This window comes from Apodemus sylvaticus, chromosome 7 (assembly GCF_947179515.1).
Source record: "Apodemus sylvaticus chromosome 7, mApoSyl1.1, whole genome shotgun sequence".
NCBI lineage: Eukaryota > Metazoa > Chordata > Mammalia > Rodentia > Muridae > Apodemus > Apodemus sylvaticus.
In genome coordinates this window covers 73,572,799-73,598,033 of record NC_067478.1, presented here as the reverse complement: position 1 = coordinate 73,598,033, position 25,235 = coordinate 73,572,799, and the positions used below count along the sequence as shown (strand labels likewise).

General features: G+C 45.9%; 2 protein-coding genes and 1 pseudogene across 5 annotated transcripts in view; 1 reads left to right on the top strand and 2 right to left on the bottom strand.

Moving 5' to 3' along the window:
• The first annotated feature begins 745 nt into the window (after positions 1-745).
• Isl2 (ISL LIM homeobox 2) lies at positions 746-5,332 on the top strand. Its single transcript, XM_052189474.1, has 6 exons — positions 746-1,172; positions 1,954-2,143; positions 2,251-2,513; positions 3,927-4,210; positions 4,726-4,893; positions 5,211-5,332. Exons 1-6 carry the CDS (start codon positions 1,115-1,117, stop codon positions 5,325-5,327), a joined length of 1,080 nt encoding a protein of 359 aa, XP_052045434.1. The 5' UTR covers positions 746-1,114; the 3' UTR covers positions 5,328-5,332.
• Positions 5,333-9,949: 4,617 nt separating this feature from the next.
• Scaper (S-phase cyclin A associated protein in the ER) overlaps positions 9,950-25,235 on the bottom strand; it is a 414,909-nt gene continuing 399,623 nt past the window's right edge. For 3 of the 4 annotated variants that reach the window (XM_052188286.1, XM_052188287.1, XM_052188288.1), the window contains 3 exons: positions 16,086-16,277; positions 13,536-13,587; positions 9,986-10,970 (listed from right to left, as the gene is read on the bottom strand). In XM_052188286.1, the coding sequence (XP_052044246.1) occupies positions 10,867-10,970; positions 13,536-13,587; positions 16,086-16,277 (348 nt within the window). In that variant the 3' untranslated portion in view covers positions 9,986-10,866. Of the gene's footprint in view, positions 10,971-13,535; positions 13,588-16,085; positions 16,278-25,235 lie in introns of all 4 variants that reach the window. The other variant, XM_052188289.1, reaches the window with a different exon arrangement.
• On the bottom strand, positions 15,613-15,713 carry LOC127690254 (uncharacterized; annotated as a pseudogene).

Here is a 25,235-nt window from a genome sequence, read left to right as displayed (position 1 = left end):
ATTTTTTTTTTTAATCTCCGAGTCTTAGAAGTTGCAGATTTTTCAAGGATTAAAAGGCCACCGGGAAGACTGTAAATTACCCCGCGCCCACGTTTGTTTCAGATTATTTGTGTTGTAATTGGTTTGTGTAATCCAAAATCAGAGAGTTCGTAAAAATCTTTTATTTTGGATGAGTAACACATCTCAGAAGTGTTCTTGGGATATGCAGCTGAGAGAAGAAAGGAAAAGAGGGGGAGTCGGCAACAGCTTAACCAAAAGAGCAAAACGTCGGAGGGAGGAAAAGTGCCTAGGCCAGGGTGGGTGGCTCGCAAATCTCTGGATTCCTTTTGGCTTACCCACCTGCAACATCGAGTTTTCTACAGGCGGCGTGGGTGGGAAAGTCCGCATAGAGTTTATCCAAACCCAGGTGGTCATTTCCTACCCGTTCTCCCTAATTCGGACCCCGCCGAACAAAGGCTCAGGCCCGCAGGGAGAAAGGTGGCCGGCTGGACCAGTGATGGTCGCAGAACAGCGGATCCTCTTTTCTCCCTCAGGTCTGTCGTCCCCAGGAGGAATTTTTAATTTAAAAATTATAAAAGAAAAACACTTTCAAGGGAGAGAGGACTCCCATCTATCCCCAGGAGTCTATTGCTCTGCTAGGAAGCGACTAGGGCAACCGCCCCACAAGTCCGAAGGAAGCGCGGCGCTGCGGCAGAGCCGGCGGGGTGGAGATGCGGCTTCCGAGGGATTGCGGGACCCGGGGCTGCAGAGAGGATCCTGGAAGGTTTCGGGGGAGGGGGCTGCTCTCCATTGTTCACTCCGAGCCAATCAGAGCTTCCCCACTTCCTCCCAGCCAATCTCCCTGCGCCTCCGTCCCTACCCCAGCCCACCCTCCGGGTCCCCAGCATCTCCCGAGGAAGCCCCAGGGCGGTGGGAGAGCTGGGTGACGCTACAGGTCCCGCCTCCAGCTCGGGCCCCGGGCGAGTGCGTGCTGACGTCATGCTGCGTGCGGGCCGGTGCGGAATCGCTCCTTCAACTCCGCGGGGCAGGAGTTAGTTAGCAAAGAGCAGAGGCTGGGCGCGCGACCCCGCTCCTTCTGCCCCCGGCCGCACGCTGTGCTCACATCTCTCTCTGCATGGTGGATATTATTTTTCATTATCCTTTTCTGGGTGCTATGGGGGATCATTCCAAGAGTAAGTCTTTCTCTGTGTGTGTGGGTGTGTACGTGTGCTTGATATGCAACATTTCCAATGCAGAAGAATGTTTAGCGGATTCTACAAGTGGCTTCTATTTGACAAAATTATTTGGGAGAATAAAAAGCAAACAAACAAACAAGCAGTGCATTTCGCCTGTGACAGTGTTTATTCGTTGGAATCCTACTATTTTATTTTGTAATTAGACATTATTTCCCAAGTTGGCTGGGATGACCTCAGGCTGTGAAATTCTTTATCTTTTCTGCTAGGACGATTAGGTTTGACTTTGGGAGATGGGTTTCTTTTCTGTCTTTCGAAGATAGAGAGGTTTCAGTCGCTTGATCTGAGGTGTTTAAACTAAGAACTGTCGAAGAAGCAGCATTCCGGGACAGGGCAGAATGCTGCGGTGTCGGTGTTGAAACAGGAGGGAGTCGCTGTGAGCGGGAGCGGGCGGAAATCCGGGCTTGGCCGACAGTGTGGACACGGAGGCGTCCGGGGCTCCCCGGTGTCACCGTGCTGTCGCTTGCCTCCCGTTAGTTCTGTCTCTAGCTGAAGCGATACTACACCCGTGTTCAAAGACAGTGATAACGGAAATGTCAGGAGATTGTGTTGTCTTCGTTTCCTATTTTCCGGATCATTCGAACGCTTATGGTTCCGTTGTGGTCGCACTTCTAAGAGCGGGAGAGCGAGGGAGGGCGGGTTGAGTTGGGGCTGCAGCGGCCAAGGCCGGCCGGGGTCCGGCAGCCGGGCCTGACGCGGGCCCTGCGCCCTTCCCTGCTAGAGAAGCCCGGGACGGCCATGTGCGTGGGCTGCGGGAGTCAGATCCACGACCAGTTTATCCTTCGGGTGTCGCCCGACCTCGAGTGGCACGCCGCCTGCCTCAAGTGCGCGGAGTGCAGCCAGTACCTGGACGAGACGTGCACGTGCTTCGTGAGAGACGGGAAAACCTACTGCAAGCGGGACTACGTCAGGTGAGCCGGCGGGACCCGGGGTTCGGCCCCCTGGGGCTGGGGGGGACACGGCTGCGCGTCCTGGGCTCGGGTCCCTGCGCTGACGCCCGCCGCGCCCGGGCCCGCAGGCTGTTCGGCATCAAGTGTGCCCAGTGCCAGGTGGGCTTCAGCAGCAGTGACCTGGTGATGCGGGCGCGGGACAGCGTGTACCACATCGAGTGCTTCCGCTGCTCCGTGTGCAGCCGCCAGCTGCTCCCTGGAGACGAGTTCTCGCTGCGGGAGCACGAGCTGCTCTGCCGAGCCGACCACGGCCTCCTGCTGGAGCGCGCTGCGGCCGGCAGCCCGCGCAGCCCCGGCCCGCTCCCCGGCGCCCGCGGCCTGCATCTGCCAGGTAAGCCGCTCTCCCAGCCCGCAGCGCTGCGCCGCGTCAGTGGGATGTGCGACTGTGTAGCCGACCGCCGAGCTCCCGACGGGAAGCCGGTGTGAAAGGCCGCGTGCGCTGGGAATGCTGCTAAGTGTCCGCGAGTGCCGGGGGAAAATTGTGTGTATGTGAGCGTGCGAGCCTTGGGAATTGTGTTCTCCGTGGCCCGGACCATGTAGGACACAGGCTAGGATCCGGAGAGTGGAGGACCTGGAATCCTAGGTGTTACCTGTCTGGGTTGGGTTTAGAATTCCTTTGATGAACAGGTTACAGGGAGAAAAGATATTCCACCCGGAGCCTACGGAAGGCCAGCGGTGCAGAAGTGGGGCCTGCGTTCTTGTTTTGAGGTCCAGCTAGCATAAAGGTTCAGGGAATTTATTGAATAAAACCCTACTAGGTGATAGGGTGTCCTGGCCAGTAGTTGCTCAGACTGGGAAATAAGTGTCGACAAAAAAGCAGGTGGAGAGGGTGCTACAGTTCCAGGAAGCCAGGGGATCTGATACTCAGACCAAACTAGACCAGGCAGGCCTCCTTGTGCTGTGTAGCACCAGGGACTCCTTCATCTGTAACTCCATTTCCACGACGTAGAAGGAGGAAATTGGTCAGGGTGGGCTGTTTGTAAATGTTTACCCAGACCTAGTAATGCCTAGAGGGGGCATTAATGTAAACAATGCAGTACTATTCAGTTGGTGTGTAGACCAGGTTGGAAGTAAAACAGAATGGGATTGGGGTTGAATGAACCCAATGGGAGTTCGCCCAGGGACTCCCCTTTGTTTTGAAATGTAGGCTTGAGGCAGTTTGAGGTGGGTGTGAAAAGCATCAGTCTCTGGGCTGAGGGAACCCAGAGCGAAGGAATGAATCTTAGACCGAAGCCCCAAGGCAGGCAGCCAGGAAGGAGCCATTCTGTGCCCAGAAGGCCTCTGCTGCCCCAAGTCGGAATCTTCCTAGTCCGGAAATGTTAAGGGCAAGAGCCGCTTAGCAGACCCCTTAGGAGCAGAGAGTCCCAGTCCAGGAGCAGTGCCCTGACCTGGCTCTCTGTCCCTTTCCTTTCTTTGCACTTTGATTTCCATGTCTTCCTCTAAAACTCCACCTTCTTCCAGAGGGCTTTGCTTGTCCGCTGGACGCAGTTGGGTTTTCCTAGGGTGTGCTAGTACAGCAGCGGCCTAGAGCAGAACTCAAGAATCCTACAGGACTCGGGGAGATCGCTACAAGGCAATCGGGCTAGAGAGATAGGGACAGAACAGAAAGCATTCTCCCTCCGGGTAAGGCGAGCGGACGGAGAGGGAGATGAACAATAGCCAAACGAACGGAATATCAGGGAAACGAAATCTTGGGGAGGATTGCAGGCGGCCCATCCGACCTTCGGTCTCTCGGCCCCTGCAGACGCTGGGTCCGGACGACAGCCCTCACTGCGCACGCACGTGCACAAGCAGGCGGAGAAGACAACCCGGGTGCGGACTGTGCTCAACGAGAAGCAACTGCACACCCTGCGGACGTGCTACGCCGCCAACCCGCGGCCCGACGCGCTCATGAAGGAGCAGCTGGTAGAGATGACCGGCTTGAGCCCACGGGTCATCCGCGTGTGGTTTCAGAACAAACGCTGCAAGGACAAGAAGAAGTCCATTCTCATGAAGCAGCTACAGCAGCAGCAACACAGCGACAAGGCGGTGAGGTGCTGGCGGCTGCGGGACGGCGGGTGGTAGCCGCCGCGGCTTTCCAAAGCCTCTTTCTGGGGAGAAATAGGCGGAGCTGGACTCCCCACGAACCTTGGCGCCAGCACCTTAGGAGAAAGGCTGACCTTGGTGTTCAAGTTGCGGCGGTTGGTAGTGGTACCTTGTGCCAGTGACAGCCCAGAGTTGAGGGGCCCTCGGTTTAGAGACGACCCTGTGGTGTGATTGGGATTGCGGGGTTGTACTTTGGGGGCTGGGGGGCGTGGATAGAAAAGAGCATAAAGGACTTCCGTTTCCCTGGCCTGGTATTTGACTCCTAGGAGTGAACCGGGGTAGCAGGTTTGTGGGCCCTGGGGTATCTCCACTGTGGAATGGGAATTCGTTGTGTGTAGAGGAGTGCGTCTCCTCCTCCTCAAAACAGTTTAATTCCCAAATCTCTCTCCAGAGCCTGGGGCCCTATGCTCAAAAGTGGTGCAAAAGCCGACCTAACGCTAATGCCTTGTGCCCTTTAGAGCCTCCAGGGACTGACTGGGACGCCTCTGGTGGCAGGCAGCCCCATCCGCCATGAGAACGCGGTGCAGGGCAGCGCAGTCGAGGTGCAGACGTACCAGCCGCCTTGGAAAGCACTCAGCGAGTTCGCACTCCAGAGCGACCTGGACCAACCCGCCTTTCAACAGCTGGTGAGGCCTTTGCAAACTGCACACCGGGAGTGGGGTGGAGGGGGCGTCGTTCACACAGGACCAGGGTCTTGGGGACAGATTTCGTAATGAGAAAGCCTGCCGGGCTCGTAACCTCGCTGCTGACACTAACCCGGTTTTAATGTCTCACCGGGTCCCAATCCCCCTGTGCGGGTGGGGACTTGGCGTCCCTCTCTTTGGGGTTCACTCAGCTAGCCTGCAGGGAGCACTCCCGGGTCTCAGAGCAGGTGACCCAGGCCCAGGAGCAGCAGCTTGAGCCTGTGTTCACTTGTTTGTCCCTGGTGTCTCTGCCTTCCCAGGTCTCCTTCTCCGAGTCAGGCTCCCTAGGCAACTCCTCCGGGAGCGACGTGACCTCTCTGTCCTCGCAGCTCCCGGACACCCCCAACAGTATGGTTCCTAGTCCGGTGGAGACGTGAGCGAGGACCCTCCCTGCCAGCCCGCGGACCTCGCATGCTCCCTGCATGAGACTCACCCAAGCTCAGGCCATTCCAGCTCCGAAAAATCTCCGGCCCTTGTAATTATTGTTGTTATTTAAAGCGAGCGGCAGAGGCACGCGACAGCGACGGGACGACCGGCAGCGTGGGACACAGCCTGCCTCGCTGAGACTGGAGACTCCTGCTCTAGGACTTTTCTGTTTTTTTCCTCGTAACTAGAATTTGGGACTTTCTGGGTTCGCTCCGCCCTCGCCTCTCCCTCGCTGCGTGGGGAACCGCCACTGTATTCTGCGCCCCGCTCGCCCGGGAACCCATCTGCTGGGGTCCTACTGGGCCCTACGGGCGAGGACGCCTGCTCGAACTGCCTGCGCTGACCGAGGCTTTGCTCTGGACCTGGCGGCGAGGACGGGACAATTCGGGACAATTCCAAGAAACAGACATCATAACCCCCAAAGCGCATGACTGCCGGACAGAGTAGAAACCAGACTGTCTTTTAAAAAGTGTTTTAAATTATCAGTCGACGGAGGACAGTGAGAGCCTTTGCCGAACAAACGTAAGTTATTGTTATTTATTGTGAGGCGAATAGTGGGACGAATATTTTGATCTTAATAAAAAACAACCGATGCTATGCCGCGCCTGTGTGCTGTTGGCGCCACGGGAGTCAGAGGAACGCCACTTCGCGAGTGGGCCTCGTTTCTGCTTCATCCGCTCCACCCGCCCTCGTGCTGCAGCTCAATCGGTGCCCGACGGGCGGGCCAGACCATGATTGGGCGCCGAGGGCGTGCCCGACGTGGGGGGGGGGGATTGGGCGTCTACGGGGCGGGCCTGACACTTATTGGGTGCCGACGGGGCGGGGCGGGGCGGTTCCGGTGCAGTGTGAACTGCGAGGCGTTTCCGGAAGCGGGAGCGCTCCTTGAGGGAGGGGAGGATGCTTGAAGACTGGTGCCCGACTGTGGGGTGACTGGTTTAGGGAGCGAAGCCCACCCTGTGCCCCTGGGCTCTGAGACGCGTCCTCCGTGTAGTCCCTGGAGTGGGTGCGCGACGTGATCAATCTCGCTGCATTTATTAATTCCTCCGTCTAGACAGAGGAGAAGGCCGGGGCGGCTCCTTATCTGCGTTTGGCATCACCTGCAAGCGATACACTGAAGGAGCCACAACAAGCCCCGCTAGATCGCGGCTGCAGGAGAAAATAAGTCCACCCAGAACCAGTCTGGCGTGTCCTTGGTTTATTTTCTTTCCAGGCCCGAAATGGAGGGGGCGGGGGATGGCCCCTGGATATGTCGTGCCCAGGTCACTTGGTGTGACATTTCAAACCCCTGCGACTTGTTTTCTTGAAAACTGGCTTTAGTGATCGCAGGAAATAACCAAGAGATACTGAATCTGCAGCAGGCCCCGGGCAAGCAGAGAGAGAAAGAAAAAAAAAAAAATCCCGGCAGGCTCAGGTTTTACCCTCTACAAATATTTAACCCTTTGGCAGTCTGGGACAGTTTTTTCCCCAAAGCCAGCATTCTGCCCTCTCTTGCCTGGTTCAGAAGGCTGCCAGCTACCAGCCAAACCGCCATCCTGTGTAACAACCTGACATTTCTGTTTTCTTGTCTCCACAGTTAAATGGCCAGCAGGTTCCTCTCTTACCAGGTATTGTTTTGTTTTTGAAGGAGTGTAGTGCCCTTCTACAGTAGTACCATTCTAGTTTATAGGTATGTGCCCAAAACCGCAGTCTGGGATAGAGGAGTAGAAACCCTCTGTTAGAAGCAGTTGCTTGGACTGTCCAGCAGTTTTGTACCCATCCACCCCACAGCCCCAGTTAAGGATGGAACAGTTCCTGGCAATAAAAGAAAATGATAACAGGTAGGAAAATTGAACCATATTTATAGTTTACTTGCTTAAAGTCAAAGTGATGCTAGTTAGCACTTTAAAAAAGGGAACATTCTCTTTCTTGGGGATTTAGGAAATGGTCTGTAAATGTACACATATATTCTGTATATCTATATTGTACACACACAAGCACACACACACACAGACACACACAGAGTTAATCAGGGCCAGGTTTACCTCTTAAGGCTGGTTCTCTGAGGCATCATTCCTTTCCAAGCAGAAATACAGATTTCTCTGTTTTGCATCTGGTTGGCTATTGGATAGGAAATGAAACTATAATAAATCTTACTTTTGGAAACTTGCCTATCAGAATATTGTTTTACTTTTTATTAAAAAGGAACGGGTCCTTAACGAATTTCATTATTAGTATTAAGTTTTTGCTTTGGACAGGGCACATCTGTCTGCCTAGTTATTATGATCTCTCCTGTATCATTATAGCTTAAGCCAACCAACAACCCATTTCCACTGGACACTTTGGTGTGTCTTTTATTACTTTGGGGGAATTACCCAGGTAAAGTGGTCATGGTCCAGAGATGTGTGAGTGATCACAAGCCTTTTCTCTCACTACCACCCAGAGGAGTGTGTGGTGTTCTCAAGTTCCCAGGAAGAAAGGTTTGTAATGTCCTTGGCAAGGTATCAGATCTACAGTTAGTTATATTAATAAATATCAATTTTACTGGCTCACAGGTCATCTTTAAACATTTTTTGTAATGAAGTAGGGATTTCCTAGTAAATTAAATTACCTGTGACAATTACAACTTTTGTAGTTTACACTAATGTTGAACAGGAGATCAACATCTAGATTTGTAGGAGAATCTTAGTTCAAGGAAGGGGGCTATGGGTGGAAAAATGGAATTATTTAGCATGATCCACTTCAGAGTATGATTTCCTCAGAAGACATAACTAATTATTTGCTTAGCTCTGTTGAATTGAGGCAGGAAAAGGACCCCAGAAACAGACAAATTTTTGGCCACACAATTTAGTAAACATTGTAAGACTGCATAATTCTGGGAGATTCAGAGTCCTTGTGTCAGTATTCCCAATGAATTTCAATATTAGATGAGTCCGGACAGAAATAAGCCTTTCAGTTTTGAATATGGAGTAGGTTAAAGCTTAGTCTTGTCAGAGCTGTGAAGACCAGGTTTAAAAGAGCCATTGTTCTAAGACTGCCCTCCCCAAATGCCAGACTCTGCCACTTTTGCCTAGGGGTGGGCTTATACTGCCCCACAGTTAGCTGTGTGTGTGTGTGTGTGTGTGTGTGTGTGAGAGAGAGAGAGAGAGAGAGAGAGAGAGAGAGAGAGAGAGAAGGAGGGTGAGAGAGGAAGGGAGGGAGGGAAGGAGGGAGAGAGGGAGAAAGAGAGGGAGGGAGGGTGAGAGAGGGAGAGAGAGAGAGAGGGAGGGAGTGAGTGAGTGAGAATGAGAATTAGCTGAAAGAAGCCTGCTGGAGGGAGAAACAATGGACTAGTAAGTTTTTGCAGAGAAATAAGTTCCCAATGGAGCTGCGATAAAAGCAGGAAATTTGGAGTTTATTAAGCTGATGCATGGGCAGATTAGAGGCTTTTAACTGTTGGTCTGATTGATGTAAACGTAAACTTTCTTTAAAATGCTGAAATTTGGTGCTATAATGAGGACTGTGTGACCAATTACAGGCTAGCGCCTTGGCGATGAAGACTGTATGAAAAATACAGATAAATAGCGCTAGGTTGAGAGCAGTGATGGGAGCAAGAAAGGGCGCGAGTCCTCCAGCAGATCCAAATGTGGGGGCAGGGCCTTCTGCCTTCTGCAGCAGTCTCCAGGCCGCAGCAATGCTTGGTGCATCCAGCCTTTGGTCAAGAAGGTCTGCACCTAGAGGAGAGTAGCTCATCAGTTGGATTCAGGGCTGGGCAAAAGTCTGCCCGTCGTCGGGAAGTTGGATGTGTAGAAGTGTGGTGCGGAGCAGGGGAAGATTGGGAACCCAGAGGACAATGTCATCTCTGACATCCACCAGAGCAGAGACTAGGAGCCAAGGAAAGATGCAGGTGTTTTTCACAGCTGCAAGGGGCTGAAGAACAGAGGTTAAGGTTAGAGCCAAGTCTTGACCTAGGCTCTGTGGATGCAAGGTCCAGAGTCAAGGACACGATGTGGCCATGGCGACTGCCAGAGTCTGGCAGGGGTGAAGGGGTAGGGGGTGGGGTGGGGGTCGTCTGAGCCTGAGGACTCCACAGGAAGCAGCAGTTTTGAGGTGCCCTTGGGCTTTTGGAGTAACTAGCTCTGGAGAGTTTAGGGGTAATTTTGTTACCCCGGGTACAAAATTTGGTTGCAAATGTTGCTGCTCCTGGGGTCCGAGCAGTTTTTTCCACATCGGGTTGGAATTCTGGGTTGGTGGCGCACCGCAGCCCCAGGTGGAAGCTGCAGGCACTACTGACTGTAGCGGGCTTGTCCCACACAGGGCAGCCGGACCCTTCGGTTACATGTTTAATTGCGAATTCTGGGAGGTTAATCACGATTCTCTCTATTATTTATGGGTTTTTTTTTTTTGGCAAATTTCCGAGCAGATAGGAGGTATATTCCATCATGAATCATCTCGCAGGAAACATTATAAATACTTGATGCCCTCACCCCTACCCCGGGAGGACTGCCCTCTGCCCACTCCCTCTGGTACCTACAATGTTAGTTAGTTGTCCCTCCCTCCTTCCCTGCCCAGAGATGGGATGTATAGGGTCCAAGCAGGAGCACCCCCAGTGCTTGGCATGGCTTACATCAGAACCTCTTTATTTTCTTTTCGTTTTGTAAAACAGTAAAAAACAATGACCATACAAAACTCTGTAACGCCATAAGGTTCGAAAAAGAAGTGAATATTCGCTAAGTTTGCTTTTCCGTAAGAAAGGCAAGATTTATTGTGCTGTTCAGCCTTCTGTGGCAGTCTTTAGGTTTTTGAGTCAATTTTCCACAGCCAGATCTTATTTGGTAATTGCTAAACATCACGCAGGCAGGCTCTGCAGCTCAAGGGTTAAGAGGCCCCCTGCAGCCCAGCCTGGCAGGAGCACGTGATAGCTTGTATTCTGAGACATGGCCACCCTCACTGTTCTTTCACTCCAAGTTGTTTCAAGTAAATTATTTAAGAAAATACTTGATGCTCCCTCATTTTTAAAAAAAAAATAATTTAGAGGCTAAATTTAGCTCAGTAACACTAATGGTTCACAGTGCAATCGCCAATGAAGTTCCGACCAATGCTGAGGTGCTGTAATTTCGAACAGTCCCAAGGCTTACTGAAAGTGTTAGTTACACAGGTCTCAACTCCAAGTTTTAGAAGAAAAACTTGGAGCAGGGTTTATAAATTCTTAACACTTTCTCAAATTTGTACTGCTTTAATGTGAAAAGTGAACACTGAAAACTGTTACTTCATTACAAGAATGGTATTTGTCTAATTTTACCATATTACAATTACAAGTTACATAGCATGGAAGAAAACTCCAAAATATTGTGCACAAATGAAACAAACTCAATTTGTAAAGTTAGGAAGTGCAGTCCAGTATGTACAGTCTTTATAAACACTGCAAAGAGGAGAATATCTACAGCAGGAAAGTATAAACAGACCAGAGCTTCCTCGAGAACAATGGAAAACACTAACAAAGGTACTCAAATACAGAATTAGCTAAAAAAACATTTATTTTTTTTCTTTTTTCAAGAAAAATTGTCGGGCTTCTTCCCAGGCCTGCTGAGGAAATCTGTTAGCCAGCTCCAGGTAGTCCCCAGGGTTTCCGCATTTTCCTGAGGGAGACAGAAAAGAGACTAAAAAGTAACTTCTGAAGGCTTAGAAATTAAACTTATTTTGATATCAGAGTGCAAACGGAACCATACATTTTCAAGTAAGGCACTGTAGTGTTTAAGTGTTATGTATTTTAGCCATAATTCAGTCTGTGCTTTTAGCATATTCAGATATTAACCTATATAGAAAACATTATGAAGTATTTATTTGGGGACTCTAGAATAAGAAAATAAGTACAGTGAACATAACATAACACGGTGACAGCTATGTATGTGCAGTCTTGCATGGGCACAACTATATGTGAATGGTGACTTCTTTATTATTATTTTTGGTGCTGAGGTCTGAACTCTGCACACAAGGACCAGCTTTTCTACTCAATCACAATCTGGGTCTACATGGTAACTTCTTTTTCCCAACATAATCTACTTAATTTAAACATGGACTTAGGCCTGCCTTTGGAACTGCTCAGAGCTGGCATTCAGAAAGTACCTAGAAGAGCAGAGGCGACCTTTAGCAGCTTTGCTGGTCCCCAAAAACCTTGGGGTAATCCTGGGGCAGGAGCCATGAAAGCCGAAACTCCTCTTAGTGGTGGGAACCTGGGAGCCACAGCTTCTCCCAAATCTAAGAGGTTACCTGGACAACAACCTGGACAATGACAGACATTTTATTGAGGACTTACTCTAAGCAAAAAGGGAACCCGTGTAAAAGGTGTAAGCTAGATGTAAGCTAGATACTTGGTAAGAAGCCATCTTCCAAAGAAAAGAGATTATTAATTTTTCTGAGTCAGGTTTCATTGTGTAGCCCTGGCTGGCTTGTAACTTGCAGATATCCACCTGCTTCTGCCTATAGCATACTGGGATATGTACGTACGTACACACACAGACACACAGAGTCAGAGGCATTGGATCTCCTAGAACTGGAATTACAAGGGGCTGTGAGCTGTCTGGTGTGGGTGCTGAGAACTGAACTCTGGTCTTGAGCAAAAGCAGCAGGAGACCTTACCTGCTGAGCCCTCCCCCAGCTCTCATGCCAGTTTTCTTTAATTAAGCAAGCATGTTATGAACTGTGCTATTTCATAACACAGTTCAGAGTTATGAAATAACTCAGTGCTGAGAGCAAAGCGGAGAGCAACTGTTCAGTTGCTGTTTTAAGTCGCTGTGTGAAGCCTGTTGTAGACAGAGCCTGCCCCCACTCCTACTGCCAACCTCCATCACTGAGAAAGAAGGCTGGGACTTCCTCTGGCTTTGCTCAACCAAGCAAAGGGAGGCAGCTTCCTCTTTTGGGATTCGGCTTTCCACACACTTAAATAGTGACTCATCTTTTTTAGGGCAGAAGAAAAGGAAAACTCTCTACATACTTATACTGGCAAAAAAATATTGTTGCTTAATTAAAAATAAAACATTAGAATATCTGCAAAAGTATTTTTGTATGCTTAAAAATTAAACACTTGTTTTTGTAAGAAATAGTAACAAACTGGACTGATTTCCCTCACATGTCCTAGTAGCTTAAAAAATAAAAAAAAGAAAAGAAAAAAGAAACAGAGGCTGTGACTGAGTGAGGGCAGACCTGAACTTGCACATGGAGTCTACAGGAAACAACTGCCGGACTTGAATTTCTGAGAGCTTGCATAGCTTTCTGTTTACTTTTCGGAGTGCCCGAGTCAATAAAGCCTCCCATTTTCTCATGATACTGTAACAGTTTTGTTGTGTTTTCTTCTGTGTACTTTGCAACACCTGCCTACTATAGATTTTTTTTTTGTATGACAGCCAAATTGTCTCTGAGCAAAGGCTTCTTGATGGGTGCCATAAAGAATCCTGTAGGTTAGGAGTGGGCCTAAGAACAACGACTATTATATAGTTCATCTCATGAGATAGGTTCTCATGTAGCCCAGGTTGGCTAAGGGTGACTTTGAAAGGGTTCTGTCTCTGCCTCCCTGTGTGGGGATTACGGATGTACGCGACTATGCCCAGTTCTAAAGAACACTATCACTATCAAATGAGACTGGGTAGTGGCTATTTTAGATATTAAAGATCTTAAAACTGAAGCTTAAAATTCTACATCTCTACCTCTGACCAGGAGAACAACTCAGCAGGAATGAAAACAATAACTGCCCAGATTCTCCTTCCAGAACTCTGCTAAGGGGATGTTAATGTTTCTCAATGTAAAGTTTATTTTCAATTAAACTAGGTCAAGTGCTTGAGTTTAGGGTCTAGCTATTGTCATGGCACTTTTATTTCAACATGGACAGAGAGCCCATGTTAGGGACTGAAGCACTTATGGTGATTTGCATGGGTCAATGGTAATGTTAAATGACTGTCATTAGTAATTATCAGCATTTAATAGATATTGTACTATGTAAGGACACAAAAATGGTTTCTGGTTGTCTTTATTTCTATGAGTCTTCTCTGTCGATTTGAAAGATAGAGTCGATTTCTTTACTCCTCAAGTATTTGGTGGCCGAACCGCACATACTTGAGGTGACACAGGAATTCTCTAATTGTTCTGGAAAAAGGAAAGCAAGTCACTTAGCTGACATACACGTAGGATTTGGTCTCAGTGGGACCCACCTTTGGGATGCGAAGACTGGTTATCCACATGACCTGGAGTCTGTGCGAAGTCCTGTGTGAGGAGAGAGAAGTGAGTGGAGACTAACATTTAGTCATAACTGCACAAGGTCCCTCTGATCATGTCACAGCCCCGCAGATACAACAGCTGCAGAGAAAACGACTGTGCCCAGACTTGTGAAAGCTGAAACTATGCCTCCTGCATGGGCACTGCGAGGACAGAGGACTGTTCACAACACAACTGCGTACCCAGAACCTGAAACTTAAGTCATATGCACTACTTTAAGCCAAGAAGAGATTTTTATAAAGTTTTTTTTTGTCATTTGGTAGGTTATAACTCTAGCCCAGCCTGGACTCAAATGAGTGATCCTCCTGCCTCATTCAGACTCTCGAGTGCTTGCATTATAGGCATGTCCATTTTTCATGGCAAGAGTTTTAAAAGCTATGAATATAAAAGTCCTTATAATCCAGAACAGCCAGGAATGTTACACAGAGAAACCCTGTCTCAGAAATCTAAACAACAAAAAAAGTGTTGTTCCTCTAAACCCTACAGTCTGCTCACTTTTAGATGGAAATTGAAAAAAAAAAGATAAGGTATAAATCTTCAGAAACCAATGATAGGCCATAATCTCATTTTAACATTACTATCTAGTGATTACTAATAATCTATATATGGAACTATGACACATTTATAAGTTAAAATTCAAACTAATTTTCTTGAGCACAATTATTTATAGGAAAAAAATGATTCAACTTCACTAGTCTAATAATGCTACCCTAAATTAAAAACAAAGTTATTTCTGTACCACTTAGCAAAACTGTATTAAATATGGCTTATAGTTGGTTACTCCCAAATGTATGTGTATATATACACACACACATTTGGATCTCATTAATATTTGTATTTTTTGAGACAGTCTCACTACACAGTTGAGAATGGCTTTATACTGTCATCCTCCTGAGTACTTATGTCTAGAGTAGAGGGCGGTAGGGAGGAATAAAATATGGAGTATAAAAAGAAATAAATTAATTTTTAAATAAAAGAAACTAATGTGGCATATGTGGAAGCTTGTCTCAGTTAAGGCCTCTCCACTTAAGCTCTAAAAAGCGTCCTTCCCTCCCAGGCCTTGGCTTTTCTCTACAGCCTAGCTGTTAGGCTACTTGGTCTTTTTGTTGTTTCATGAACGGTCTTGAAGGTGGGTTTTATCTGTCTTATTCATCAATACAACTCCAAGGTCTACAGCAGAGCCCAACACAGAGTGAGTGACTTGAACAGAAAAGACCCATGGTCTGGAAATGCCTAACATGTATTTTCCCCTAATGACAAAGTGGGTCTCAGACCAGATGAGAAGCCCTGTGCTTTACAGTGTTAAGAGTTTATTAAGATTTTAGTTTAATCATGAGCCAGTTTGAAATGATGCTTATTGATCCAAATACATAACTTGAATGTATTTTCAGAAAATAGGACCCAGCTCAAATGTAACAACTAAATTGAAAATAAAATATTTCTAAATCTCATTGACCAAGCTGTGCTTATTAACTGATCATTAATAGAGAGAGACAAGGAGTCTTGGCTGCACTAAAGAAGGCCCCAGAAGTCCTCCTCTCCTCTGTGGCTCCCAGGCAGCTGCACATACTCACACTCTGACAGAGATATCTGAGCACTAGCCAGCACAGGGACAACACACACAAAACTCTGCTTCCTGCTTCACTGTTAGGAAGAACAGGAAGTATGTGCAGCAGGGAGCAATTTTAAGAGTGGAACATTTGGAAAAAAAAAGAGACATTTCATAAAATAATCCACAAAGATATGAAAAACTCTAGTTTGGAACTATCATCTTGATTTTGTTCTGCCAGCTCAGCAAGCTAATGTACACCCAGGGTCAGCACTTCCGCACGGCACTGATTCTGACTTCAACCCTACAGAATTTCGTTGGATCAAATAGAAAGTCCAAATACACTTCAAACTTTTAGTTAGAACAAACAAACAAACAGGTTTTATTGCCCACCTCTGTACACATATGCACATCATATTTATTTATTTATTATTTTCAATCTATGAATGTTCAAGTTTTATTACAAAAAGATGGAAAACTTCACGAATTTGAATGTCATCCTTGCATAGGGACCATGCTAATCTTCTCTGTATGATTTTAGCATTTGTGCTGCCAAACCAAGCATATCATATTTATTTTTTAAATGTTCAAATAAGCTCAAATTTTTATCTTCCTTTAGCAATTATGCTCTGTAGCAAGAGTAAAAAGCAGACATATGTGCCAGTTGAAGCCTTAGAGGAGCCTGGTGTTCTGTTAAACAGTTTTAACTAGGTACAGGTTTTCATTTTATCAATGGTAAACAAGATCTTTGCTTGAAATCCTTCAGGCAGAAGCATTCGGCACTCCACCTTGCTTCTAGTAAGGTGACCTCAGGCTTTAGAAATTACATTTGCAGCACAGACACAGGTGGAGGGGAGAATAAAGCTGCCTCGCAGTTACTTCTCAGTCTCACTAGTTTCCCTTAAAACAGAAGCCACAGGCATCAGGTTGACGGTACCTGGATGAATGTGGCCAGTAAAACGCAGCTCATCTCCTGCTCCAGAATGAGCTTGTTCTGATGGTTGTTGTGACACGCGGCGATAAGTGAAGGGAACAGCACTTTGATGAGCCTCGGGTCACTGAAATACTGAAAGGGCAGCTGGCAGAGTTTCTGCAGCACTGTTGGGTGGCGGCCGGACTGAACAATGACCTACAACAGAGAAGGAGATAGTCAACTGCCAAAACTCTGGCCTGCCCTGTAGTCAGCTGCCGTTGGTCTGAACCAGGAACCATGCTGACAGAGGTAAAGAACGAGAAAGGCACTCGTTTCCTTACCAGATTCCTTACCAGAGCTCAATGTGATAGCTGAAAAGAGCCAAACTTTTTTAGAAACCTCATTTCTCAACTTAAAAAAAAAATCCTAAAGGTTTTGTGGACATTTAACAATCATAATCCACAATGAAGGGCACAATGTCCTCCGGAGAGAGTGGTCACCTAGGGAACAGATTTAGGACAGTTTTAACAGACCATGCTCATGTCCTAAAGCAATCTCCTGTTCCTAACAAAGTAAGATAGTGCCTACAGTGGCCCTGCCCACTGCAGTCTCTGCCTAACTTAGCTCACTGCATACACTGCATGCAGCTAGATGGGTTCCTTATGTACACAAGTCCTAGAAAGAAAAGGGGGCTGATTGTAGGGGAATGGAATGGTTTCAGCCAGTTCAGGCTCTAAAAGATCCTTCCTCCAATCCCTGCTCCTTATCTTGGCTTCCATCAGTGCCATTGAGTCTAAAAGGAGAACTGTTTAGATAAATGAGACTGTTGTCCTGCAGCAGTCTGGGTTTACAGCTGTACACTTTAATAGGGCAATGCAATTAGTGGGCTGGCAGGGAAGCTCTCCTAATTCACTCCCTAGGCTGAAATGATAAACTAAGAAATGCCAAAATCAGATCTGTTTCAAGTAACTTTGATTAGACAATTCTAATATGAAAGAGCAGGGTGACCCAAAGCCCACTTTGTAGTGGGGGAGGAAACCTGAGAACATTAGGGACACTGCAAAAGCTGAAGTCAGGACTGTGAATTGTACTGGGGGTAGGGTGTGGGGGGGGGGGGAGAACACCACGTTGCAGGTACACACCCAGACAGGGCGGCATTCAAATTGAAACCAGAAGGACAGAGTGAAACAGCAGAGGCAGGAGAAACATAAATTACTGGGATTTACAAGTTTTCAAAGTACTTTTAACAATATTTTAAGAACACATTCTCAGATGATAATGCAGTATGCTTTAAGAACAAAATCAACAAAGTAATAGTTCACATATTTTTGTTCAATAGCTAAAATGACATCAAAAACTTTTGGAGAACGTTGATAGGGACCTGTTAATACCTTTAAATCCAAAAGGAATTTTAAAGACTTGCATTGTGACAATTCTGCACATGACTGTGCAGTGCCATTTCTGACACCAACTGAGAAAAATGTGCTCCACCATCTACCTTATTGATAAAGCTTCCACTTACATTTTCATTTTAATTATTATCTACATATTTTGTAACACAGCCAAATGGTTACCACTTTAGAATTTATAACAATGCTATTACTGAAATCCCCCTCCCCCTTCTTTGGGTAAAAATTAAGAACTAGGTTTTTTTTTTCTTTGAAAGTTCATTGTTAAAATGCCATTATTGGATGGCAATTCAGTAATTCAAAAGGTATTAAAAGGGGCCAGTTTGGCTGGCACAGTATCAACTCAAAGACACCAGCTCCCTGGTCCTGGTAAATTAGCACAGAGTGTGAGAACATTGGTTATAGTCACTGCATTCAGCCTCCTGAAGCAGTGTCTCCTGGGGACTTGCTAACCCCTCAAGGAACAGCACTGGTTATCTATCACCTGCTTATAGAGTGAGTTTACAAAGCTCACCAGCAGTGTAGTGAGGCAACCCCGCTGGAGGCTGCTACTTTTAGGTCTTTGGACTGGAGAAGATGCAAATGGACAAAGGACAGTTTGGCTATTTTCCATCTAAGAGTTGCAGCCATTAAGACTGCCTATTGCAGGACCAGCCCTTGTTATTTGTAAGGAATCTGTAAGAGCTGATAAGGCCCTTACCTACTCACACTTGGCTGTAGTCAGTGGGACACTTTAGATGCTGCAGGAGGGTAGGGTCGGGAGGTCCAGAAAGCACATGGAGACCTCATGGGCTAATTCAGGTGGTCTTGTGGCAGAGAGTATAATATAGTGAACATGAACAGTCAGCTAGATTGGGTAAGTGCTTCCCTTAGGGTTAGGGAAGAAAGTCTGGGGAATACAAATATCCTGACCCTGATGCTCAGGGCTTCAAGCACTAGGAGAGTTGCCTGTGAGCTTGTGAAAGATGCCAGGCTGAAGGCAGGCCTTGGTTTTATTTTGTTTTCCCATTCATCCCCAGGGTTTAGGTGATCATATACCATATCCTGGACTGATTTCCAAATTTTCCAAAAGCAGTAGGAGGTTAGTACAATCATCATGGAACACAAGGGCCTTCCTGGATGTGCATAGTTAATCAGCTCACACTTTAATACGGAGTTTCCGTTTACCTTCTTGATGGAGTTGTAACCACTGGACTGTTGTTATCTTGCCACCTAAGTCCAAAGGTGAGTGCTGGTCAGGTTATCTATCCCACCTTTCAGGATATACTAGTTAACTGGATTCCCAGTCTCCTTCCAGAGCACTAAGATGGGAGTACCTTGGCTATGTAGTTCTAAGATGGCTAAAGCCTTCAGTTAGACATAGCAAGCAAGAAGCAGATATAACCTCAGTAACAACGAAAACCCCTTTCTAAGATATGGTCTACTTTTAGATGCTGAGTTGGGCTCCAATATCACCAGAGGACTATGGTCAGGTGACTAGTGGATAAAGATGTTTGTCATCAACCCTGATAACCGGAGTTTGATCCATGGAACCCAGATGGGAAGGAGACATGGTGCAAAGAAAGAATCTACGTCTGTAAGTTGTCCTGGGACTGTCATATAAGCACTACTGGCACATAAGCACTGTGGTATGCTTACATGTGCACACAGGAGTACACATGCACAAATAAATACATACCTTTAACAGATTAACAAAGATGCAAAGTGACCTTGGTCATAGGTACAATTGTGAAATAGGTGTTTCCAGGTGTGATGGTGCATGCCTTTAATCCCAGGATTCAGAAGACAGAGGCTCTGGGTGTTCAAGGACAGCCTGATCTACATAGTGAATTCCAGAACAGCCAAGATTACATAGAGAGACTTTGTCTCAAAAAGAAAAAAAAAGGTGCTAATCAAAGAACAGGAGATCTGAGGGTCTGCCTTTATTCACTGATCAACCGAGTAGCCTTTGGCAAACTGTTCAATTGCTTTGGGTTTTAGAGTAGACAGTGTTTTAAAAAGTATTTTCTTTGAACTCTCTCTTTCACATACAAATCAAATAGCTCAGGTTCACAAAGTAATCCAACAGCAGTATTATGATACACCCCAATAAAGAAAGAAAAAATGGCAAAGAATACTGGATTTTTAAACATATCTACATTTTAAATTTGACAAAAATAATAGGAAAACGATTTGACTAGATTAGAAAGGCTTTGCAGCCATCCTTCGGTTTTGCTTTGGGGAGGGCCATGGCAGCCCAGCTCCTCTAGTCTCTTAGGGAGAGGCCAGGGGCATAATTCTGTCCTTGTTGCTCATATAAGGGCTGAGCATAGGGTTTTCTTTAGTGTCTTTGATGAGGGAATCACAGGTGGGAGACAAGAGTCCCATGGTGACTAACTACTTTTTTGTTACTAGTAATAATTCTGCAAGTTGTAGCTTTAGAAAAAAGAAACAGAATTCTGGGAATGTGTAGGGAGGACCAGGAGGATCTGGACGCCAGAGAAAAAGGACTCCAGGTAAGAGAATGGGGGATACACAAGTGAACTTGGTGTTTCTTTACTTTACTTTGGATCCTGGCCACCTACTAGGCTTCTGGCACTAACCAGAAAGTTGGCTAACTTGAGCCATCATTTGTGGTATGTGTCCCATGCCAAGTGATATTTTAATGCCATAGGAACAAAGAATCAAGAGTCCTTCTCCTCACACAGTGAAGATGCAGTATGTTGAGCAGGATTGGTTTGACATCAGTTTTGTGGGAGATGAGGTATTTATACATACAAGGAATCTTGTAAGGTACTGTGGGGGAGAGAGAGTGTCCCTTTCTCACATTCTCTTGAAGCTACAATGACTGGGTGCATTGTATGTGGAAGACTGGATCAAATGCAGGCACTTGGAAATTGTAGGTGAAAGAATTTTTGGTGAAGGGAAGGAACTCACAGTTTTAGTATCAGTATGCCTTAGCTGACCAAAGCAAAATACTATAGCCTGGAGGGACATATGCAACACATATTTAGTTCCTACCATTCAGTAGGCTAGAGATCTGAGGTCAGGGTATCAGTCTGGTCAGGCTTCCTTGAGGATATTCTTTCTGGCTGCCTAGTTGTGTGCTTTTCCTTGGCTTAGTGCATATAGACATACTGATACTTCTATTATTCTTGAAATAAACCCACTGATCCAATGTCGTCAGAATGATGTTCCACAAAAAGGCTACCATCGCTCTCCAGGTGCTACAGAGGTCAGTAGCTTTCCCTGGGCTATGCTATAGGCACTAATGTAGTCTCAAGAGTATTGGCATTAGATATCTGTGGGCTCTAGGTCTGGTTTTGTCATGATCAATATCAGAGTCTTTTTCATAAAAGAGGTGGATAGAAGTTTTCAAGATTTAAATGCAGACCTAATGTGTCCATGTTCACAAAGCACAGACAGTATTAGTTAGGAATATTGGTTATCTTACCAGTTTTCTACTCTACATTTTCTGTTGAACCAGGAACACAGCTCACCCAGTCTAATAATTGCTTTCCAGCATTTCTCCCCCATTTCCTTAGAGCAGAAGGTCTGGTAGAGGCAGGCCTCAATCATCAGCAGGCTTAATGCCACCTGAGAAGCCATTATGAGGTTGCTCCCTGGCCTTGTCTGCTCAGAACAGAACTATGCAAACAGTGTTTGGGGTGCCAGCCAGGATCTTGTGGTGATGAAATAGGAAATGCATTCTGACAGTTTTGAAAAGAAAATCCTTGCATAAGCATGGTCCAAGAAACACAGCAAGTCGTACAGAGCAACAGAGGCTTCGCTCTCTCTCTCTCTCTCTCACTCTCTCTCTCTCTTTCCCCCATCCCCCTCCTTCCCTCCCTCTCCTTCCTCTCTCTTTCCTTCCTTCCTTCCCTTCCTTCCTCCCTCCCTCCCTCTCTCTCTGTGTCTATCTGTCTTCCTATCTGGCCACATGAGTTTGGCCTATCTGGCCACTATGTTTGACTTGTTATTATGGAAACTGTTATTGGCTTACAATTCCTATGATGAGCTTCCCTTGACATACTTAAGGAAATCCTTAAGTACTAGAAGACATCCAAAGTAGTATAGCTGACAAAGTTCAGTTCAGCTAGTGCAGTGGTGCATACCTGTGACTCCAGCACTTGGGAAATTATGGTCAGAGGACCAGAAGTTCAAAGCCAGTCTGAGCTAAAAAGTATCAAAACTTCCCATATCCCTCACTCACCACCCCAGCAGCAAAGAGCAAAGTGATAGGATGTTGTGATACTCTGAGCGACACTGTCTAGAAGGACAGACACCAGAACTGAGCTTTTTAAGGTCCTGAGCAACAACTAGGGAATTCTGGTTTGCCTCCATGGAGAGCTATGGAAAAGGTCTCCCTTTTATGGACTTGTGTCTTATGAGGGATGAAGGAGGTCGAGGTCATCTAGGGCACTGTACTACAGACCCACAGCGACCTCCAGCTAGGCTGAGACAGTACTCAGGAGCCCAGCATCTGAGGTCATCTCCAAGGTGGCACATAGGGTCCACTGCTGTTATAAAGAGGGTTCAAGCTTCAGGAAGTTCAAGAGATGTAGTCTAAGTCCCCAGCCAGTCTGGGCTGGAGCTGGGCCTGGAAAACTCTCTAAATTCCAAATGTTTGACTTGTTCTAGCCTCTCAGGCCCATCCAGGGCCACCTCACTCACCAGGCTGCCCATTCCTGGGCAGAGAAGCTCTTGTTACCAGTTCTGAGCTTGACTGGTTGTCAGCCAGTGGTGTCTTTAGTGACAATGCCAGCCCACATAAAGGTGAGCATGACCCATGGCCATTCTAAACAGACTAAACCAACCAACATACATAGATCAAGCTAACATGAAAGGCCTTTATCCTAAAAACACATGCTTTTCTTGGCTCAGGATCATACCCATCTAATCCATCCATCTTTAGTGTGTCTTTCTCCCAATGTTCACCTTTTAGACTGTACTCTGGTTTTAGGCTGTGGAGGTGTTACTGGCCTGGGGCCAGGTGAGCACTCTGTCCACTGCCCTCCTACCATAGTTTTCATGATTTTTGGGCTGACACATTTTATCTGGAATTCTTAACTGGTAAATTGATGATGAATTATCTATGTAAATGAGAATTCATACATATTCTACTAGTGCATGGTCTGCTTGGGGGACCTTTCAACTTTTGAGTACAAAACTTATGACTTACAAAACTGTTCTCTTTCTAGACCATGCTCACTTCTGAAGCCTAATCTTTGGTCTTAATTTTAAAAAATGCTGTCATAGAAAATATGTCTAAAATATTAACACCTGGTATGCCTCTGGTATAGCTTTGTTAAAAATCTGAATAGGAAGAGGAAGAAGAGGAGGAGAAGGAAGAAGAGGAAGAGGAGGAAGAAGAGGAAAGAGACAGAAAGTCGAAGTAGGAAAGTAGGGAAGAATTTAGTCTGCAGACTTCACACCTGTGTGACATCTGTCCCCCCTCACCCTAAAGAGAGTGGAGAGTCATGGAAAGCAGCCTACCTCCTCTCCCTTTGGAGAACGCTCTTTCTCCAACTGTGACAGACACCTGGGCTGCAGCCAGAGCAGGGAAGGAATAATGCAAGCAGGCCTCTGCACAGAGATGAGAGCATCTACAGTGCTCAGCATTGGGCTAAGGCACTGGCTGAGTTAGAGTGCTCTATTCCTATAGAACAGACCATCTTCCTTCATGATTCAGACCAGTGACTATCCCAGGAAGTTCTGCAAACTCCAGCAGAGAGTAGCAATTCACATTTCAGAAGCCAACTTAAGAGAGTGGGGATTCTGGTCTCTTGGAGCTCAGCATTAGTAAGTTTGGAATGAGTGTTGCAGAAAAGTAGGTAAAACTGGCAACAGGAGGAAGCAACAGGGACACAAATAAAAGAAGTAAGGATTAAAATGATTTAAAAAAATTAAAATTCAGAAAGTTGTCAGGAACCATTGGATGTAAGAGAAAACATCTCTTTCCAGTTTGGTCTTGAAAGCATGATTATACTATGGTAAAATATCTTATTAATTATAAGTAATTATCTTTATTTAATACCACATACCTTTAAAAATTACTTCCACATACATGATGATCCTTACATACCTGATATTGGAGAAGGAACTAATTCCTTAAGGCAGCAAAAATATATACTAAATCAATATGATACAAGAAGGCAGGAAATTAAAATATTTCTTTAAAAGTGACTATAAGTAGTTAATATCAAACACACATTATGTTTTAAGGGTAATCTGATCACCTGAAAAATGTCACGTTTTAGGGGGAAATAGTATATTCCCTGGCCATATCAAAATGACAACAGTAAGCTGTAAACTGCAGAAGTATTGTGTGGCTGCTTCTCAACTTCTTGTACATATACTGCCTACAATCTACAGGAGCTAGAGTAACATCTACAGCTCCAGGAAATTCACCCACAAAAACAAAACATGAAAACAACCAGAAACAGAACAGAAACCTATCAAATTCTGATTTATTTATTTCTACAGAGGGATTATAAACCCCCAACTTTCTTAGGAGTGGTCACAAAAAGCTCTGTATTTTGTTTTATTTGTGAAAATTTGCAGTTGTTGTTGTTTGTTTTGTTTTTCTCTAAGAAGAACCTATGGCAAGTTCCTAAATATGTATTGTCACCTAAGCCCCAGCTCTTTATCTGTCACTGATTAAAGAGAAAATTACCAGGGCTAGAAAGATGGCTCAGTGCTTCAAAGCACTGGTAGCTTTTGTTAGAGGATCCAGGTTCAATCCCCAGCACCCACATGTCAGCTCACAGCCATCTGCAATTCTAGTCCAAGGGGATCTAACACTCTTTCTGGCTTTTATGGGCACTGCATACACATGTGCAAAGACATACACACAAACAAAAATACTCATACACATAAAGATGAAGGAAAAACAGAGCAAGAGCTGAGAGAATGAGCGTGCTCTTGTTCAGTCTAAGACAGACGGCAATGAACCAGGTGGTGAAAGTCTCCAGACTGTGCTGAGGACAAGGGTCCCCTGTGTCATTGCTACAGTCATCAGGCCTAGTGTAGTGCTGGTAAATGTTAGATTTTTCTCCCAACTGTTTGGGAAAAGAATGAGTTTTGGCTTCTAAAAGCAAGCGATAAATTAGTTTTGATTTATAAGTTATTTCAGGAGCTTGTCTTTACCACATTAGAGCATAGGCTCCGCTTACCATAGGGTTTTCAAGGCCCTCAGCTAATGCTGTCTTTGAATATGTAAGGGCATATAATGGAGATTTTTTAGTATCTTGGCACATTGGTATAGGGATTGTGTATGTGTGTGTGTGTGTGTGTGTGTGTGTAAGGGGCAATTTTATTCACCATGTACTGAAAGCTGTTCTGTCAAACCAGACCATTTCTGTCCATTAGTGTGGTGGGATAAACGGAGTATAGAGGATGAATGTAAATAGTTAAATTTTACTAGGGCAAATTCCTTGTGCCTAAGAATTCCCAATTTGTTTTTTTCATTTTCTTGTCAGAGACAAAATGTCCTCAACACAGAGGGCAAAAATAGGTGTCTAGACATCTAAATTCTCTAAAACAGACAGCTCAGAGAGTCTGTAAATCATTGGAACAAAGGATATTTTTCTAGCAGAACAGAAACAAAGTAGCTAGTGCATTCCTCTCTGCAAACCTGGGTGTGCACAATGCTGGAGAAGAGAGGTAGCAGTGATGGTGGCTGGGTTCATCAGTGACTGCTCTTGCCAGTTTGTCATACATGGAACCAATGCTCATGACAGGAGCAATATAACAAGAACATCCCTGAGGCCAGCAACTTCTCCAT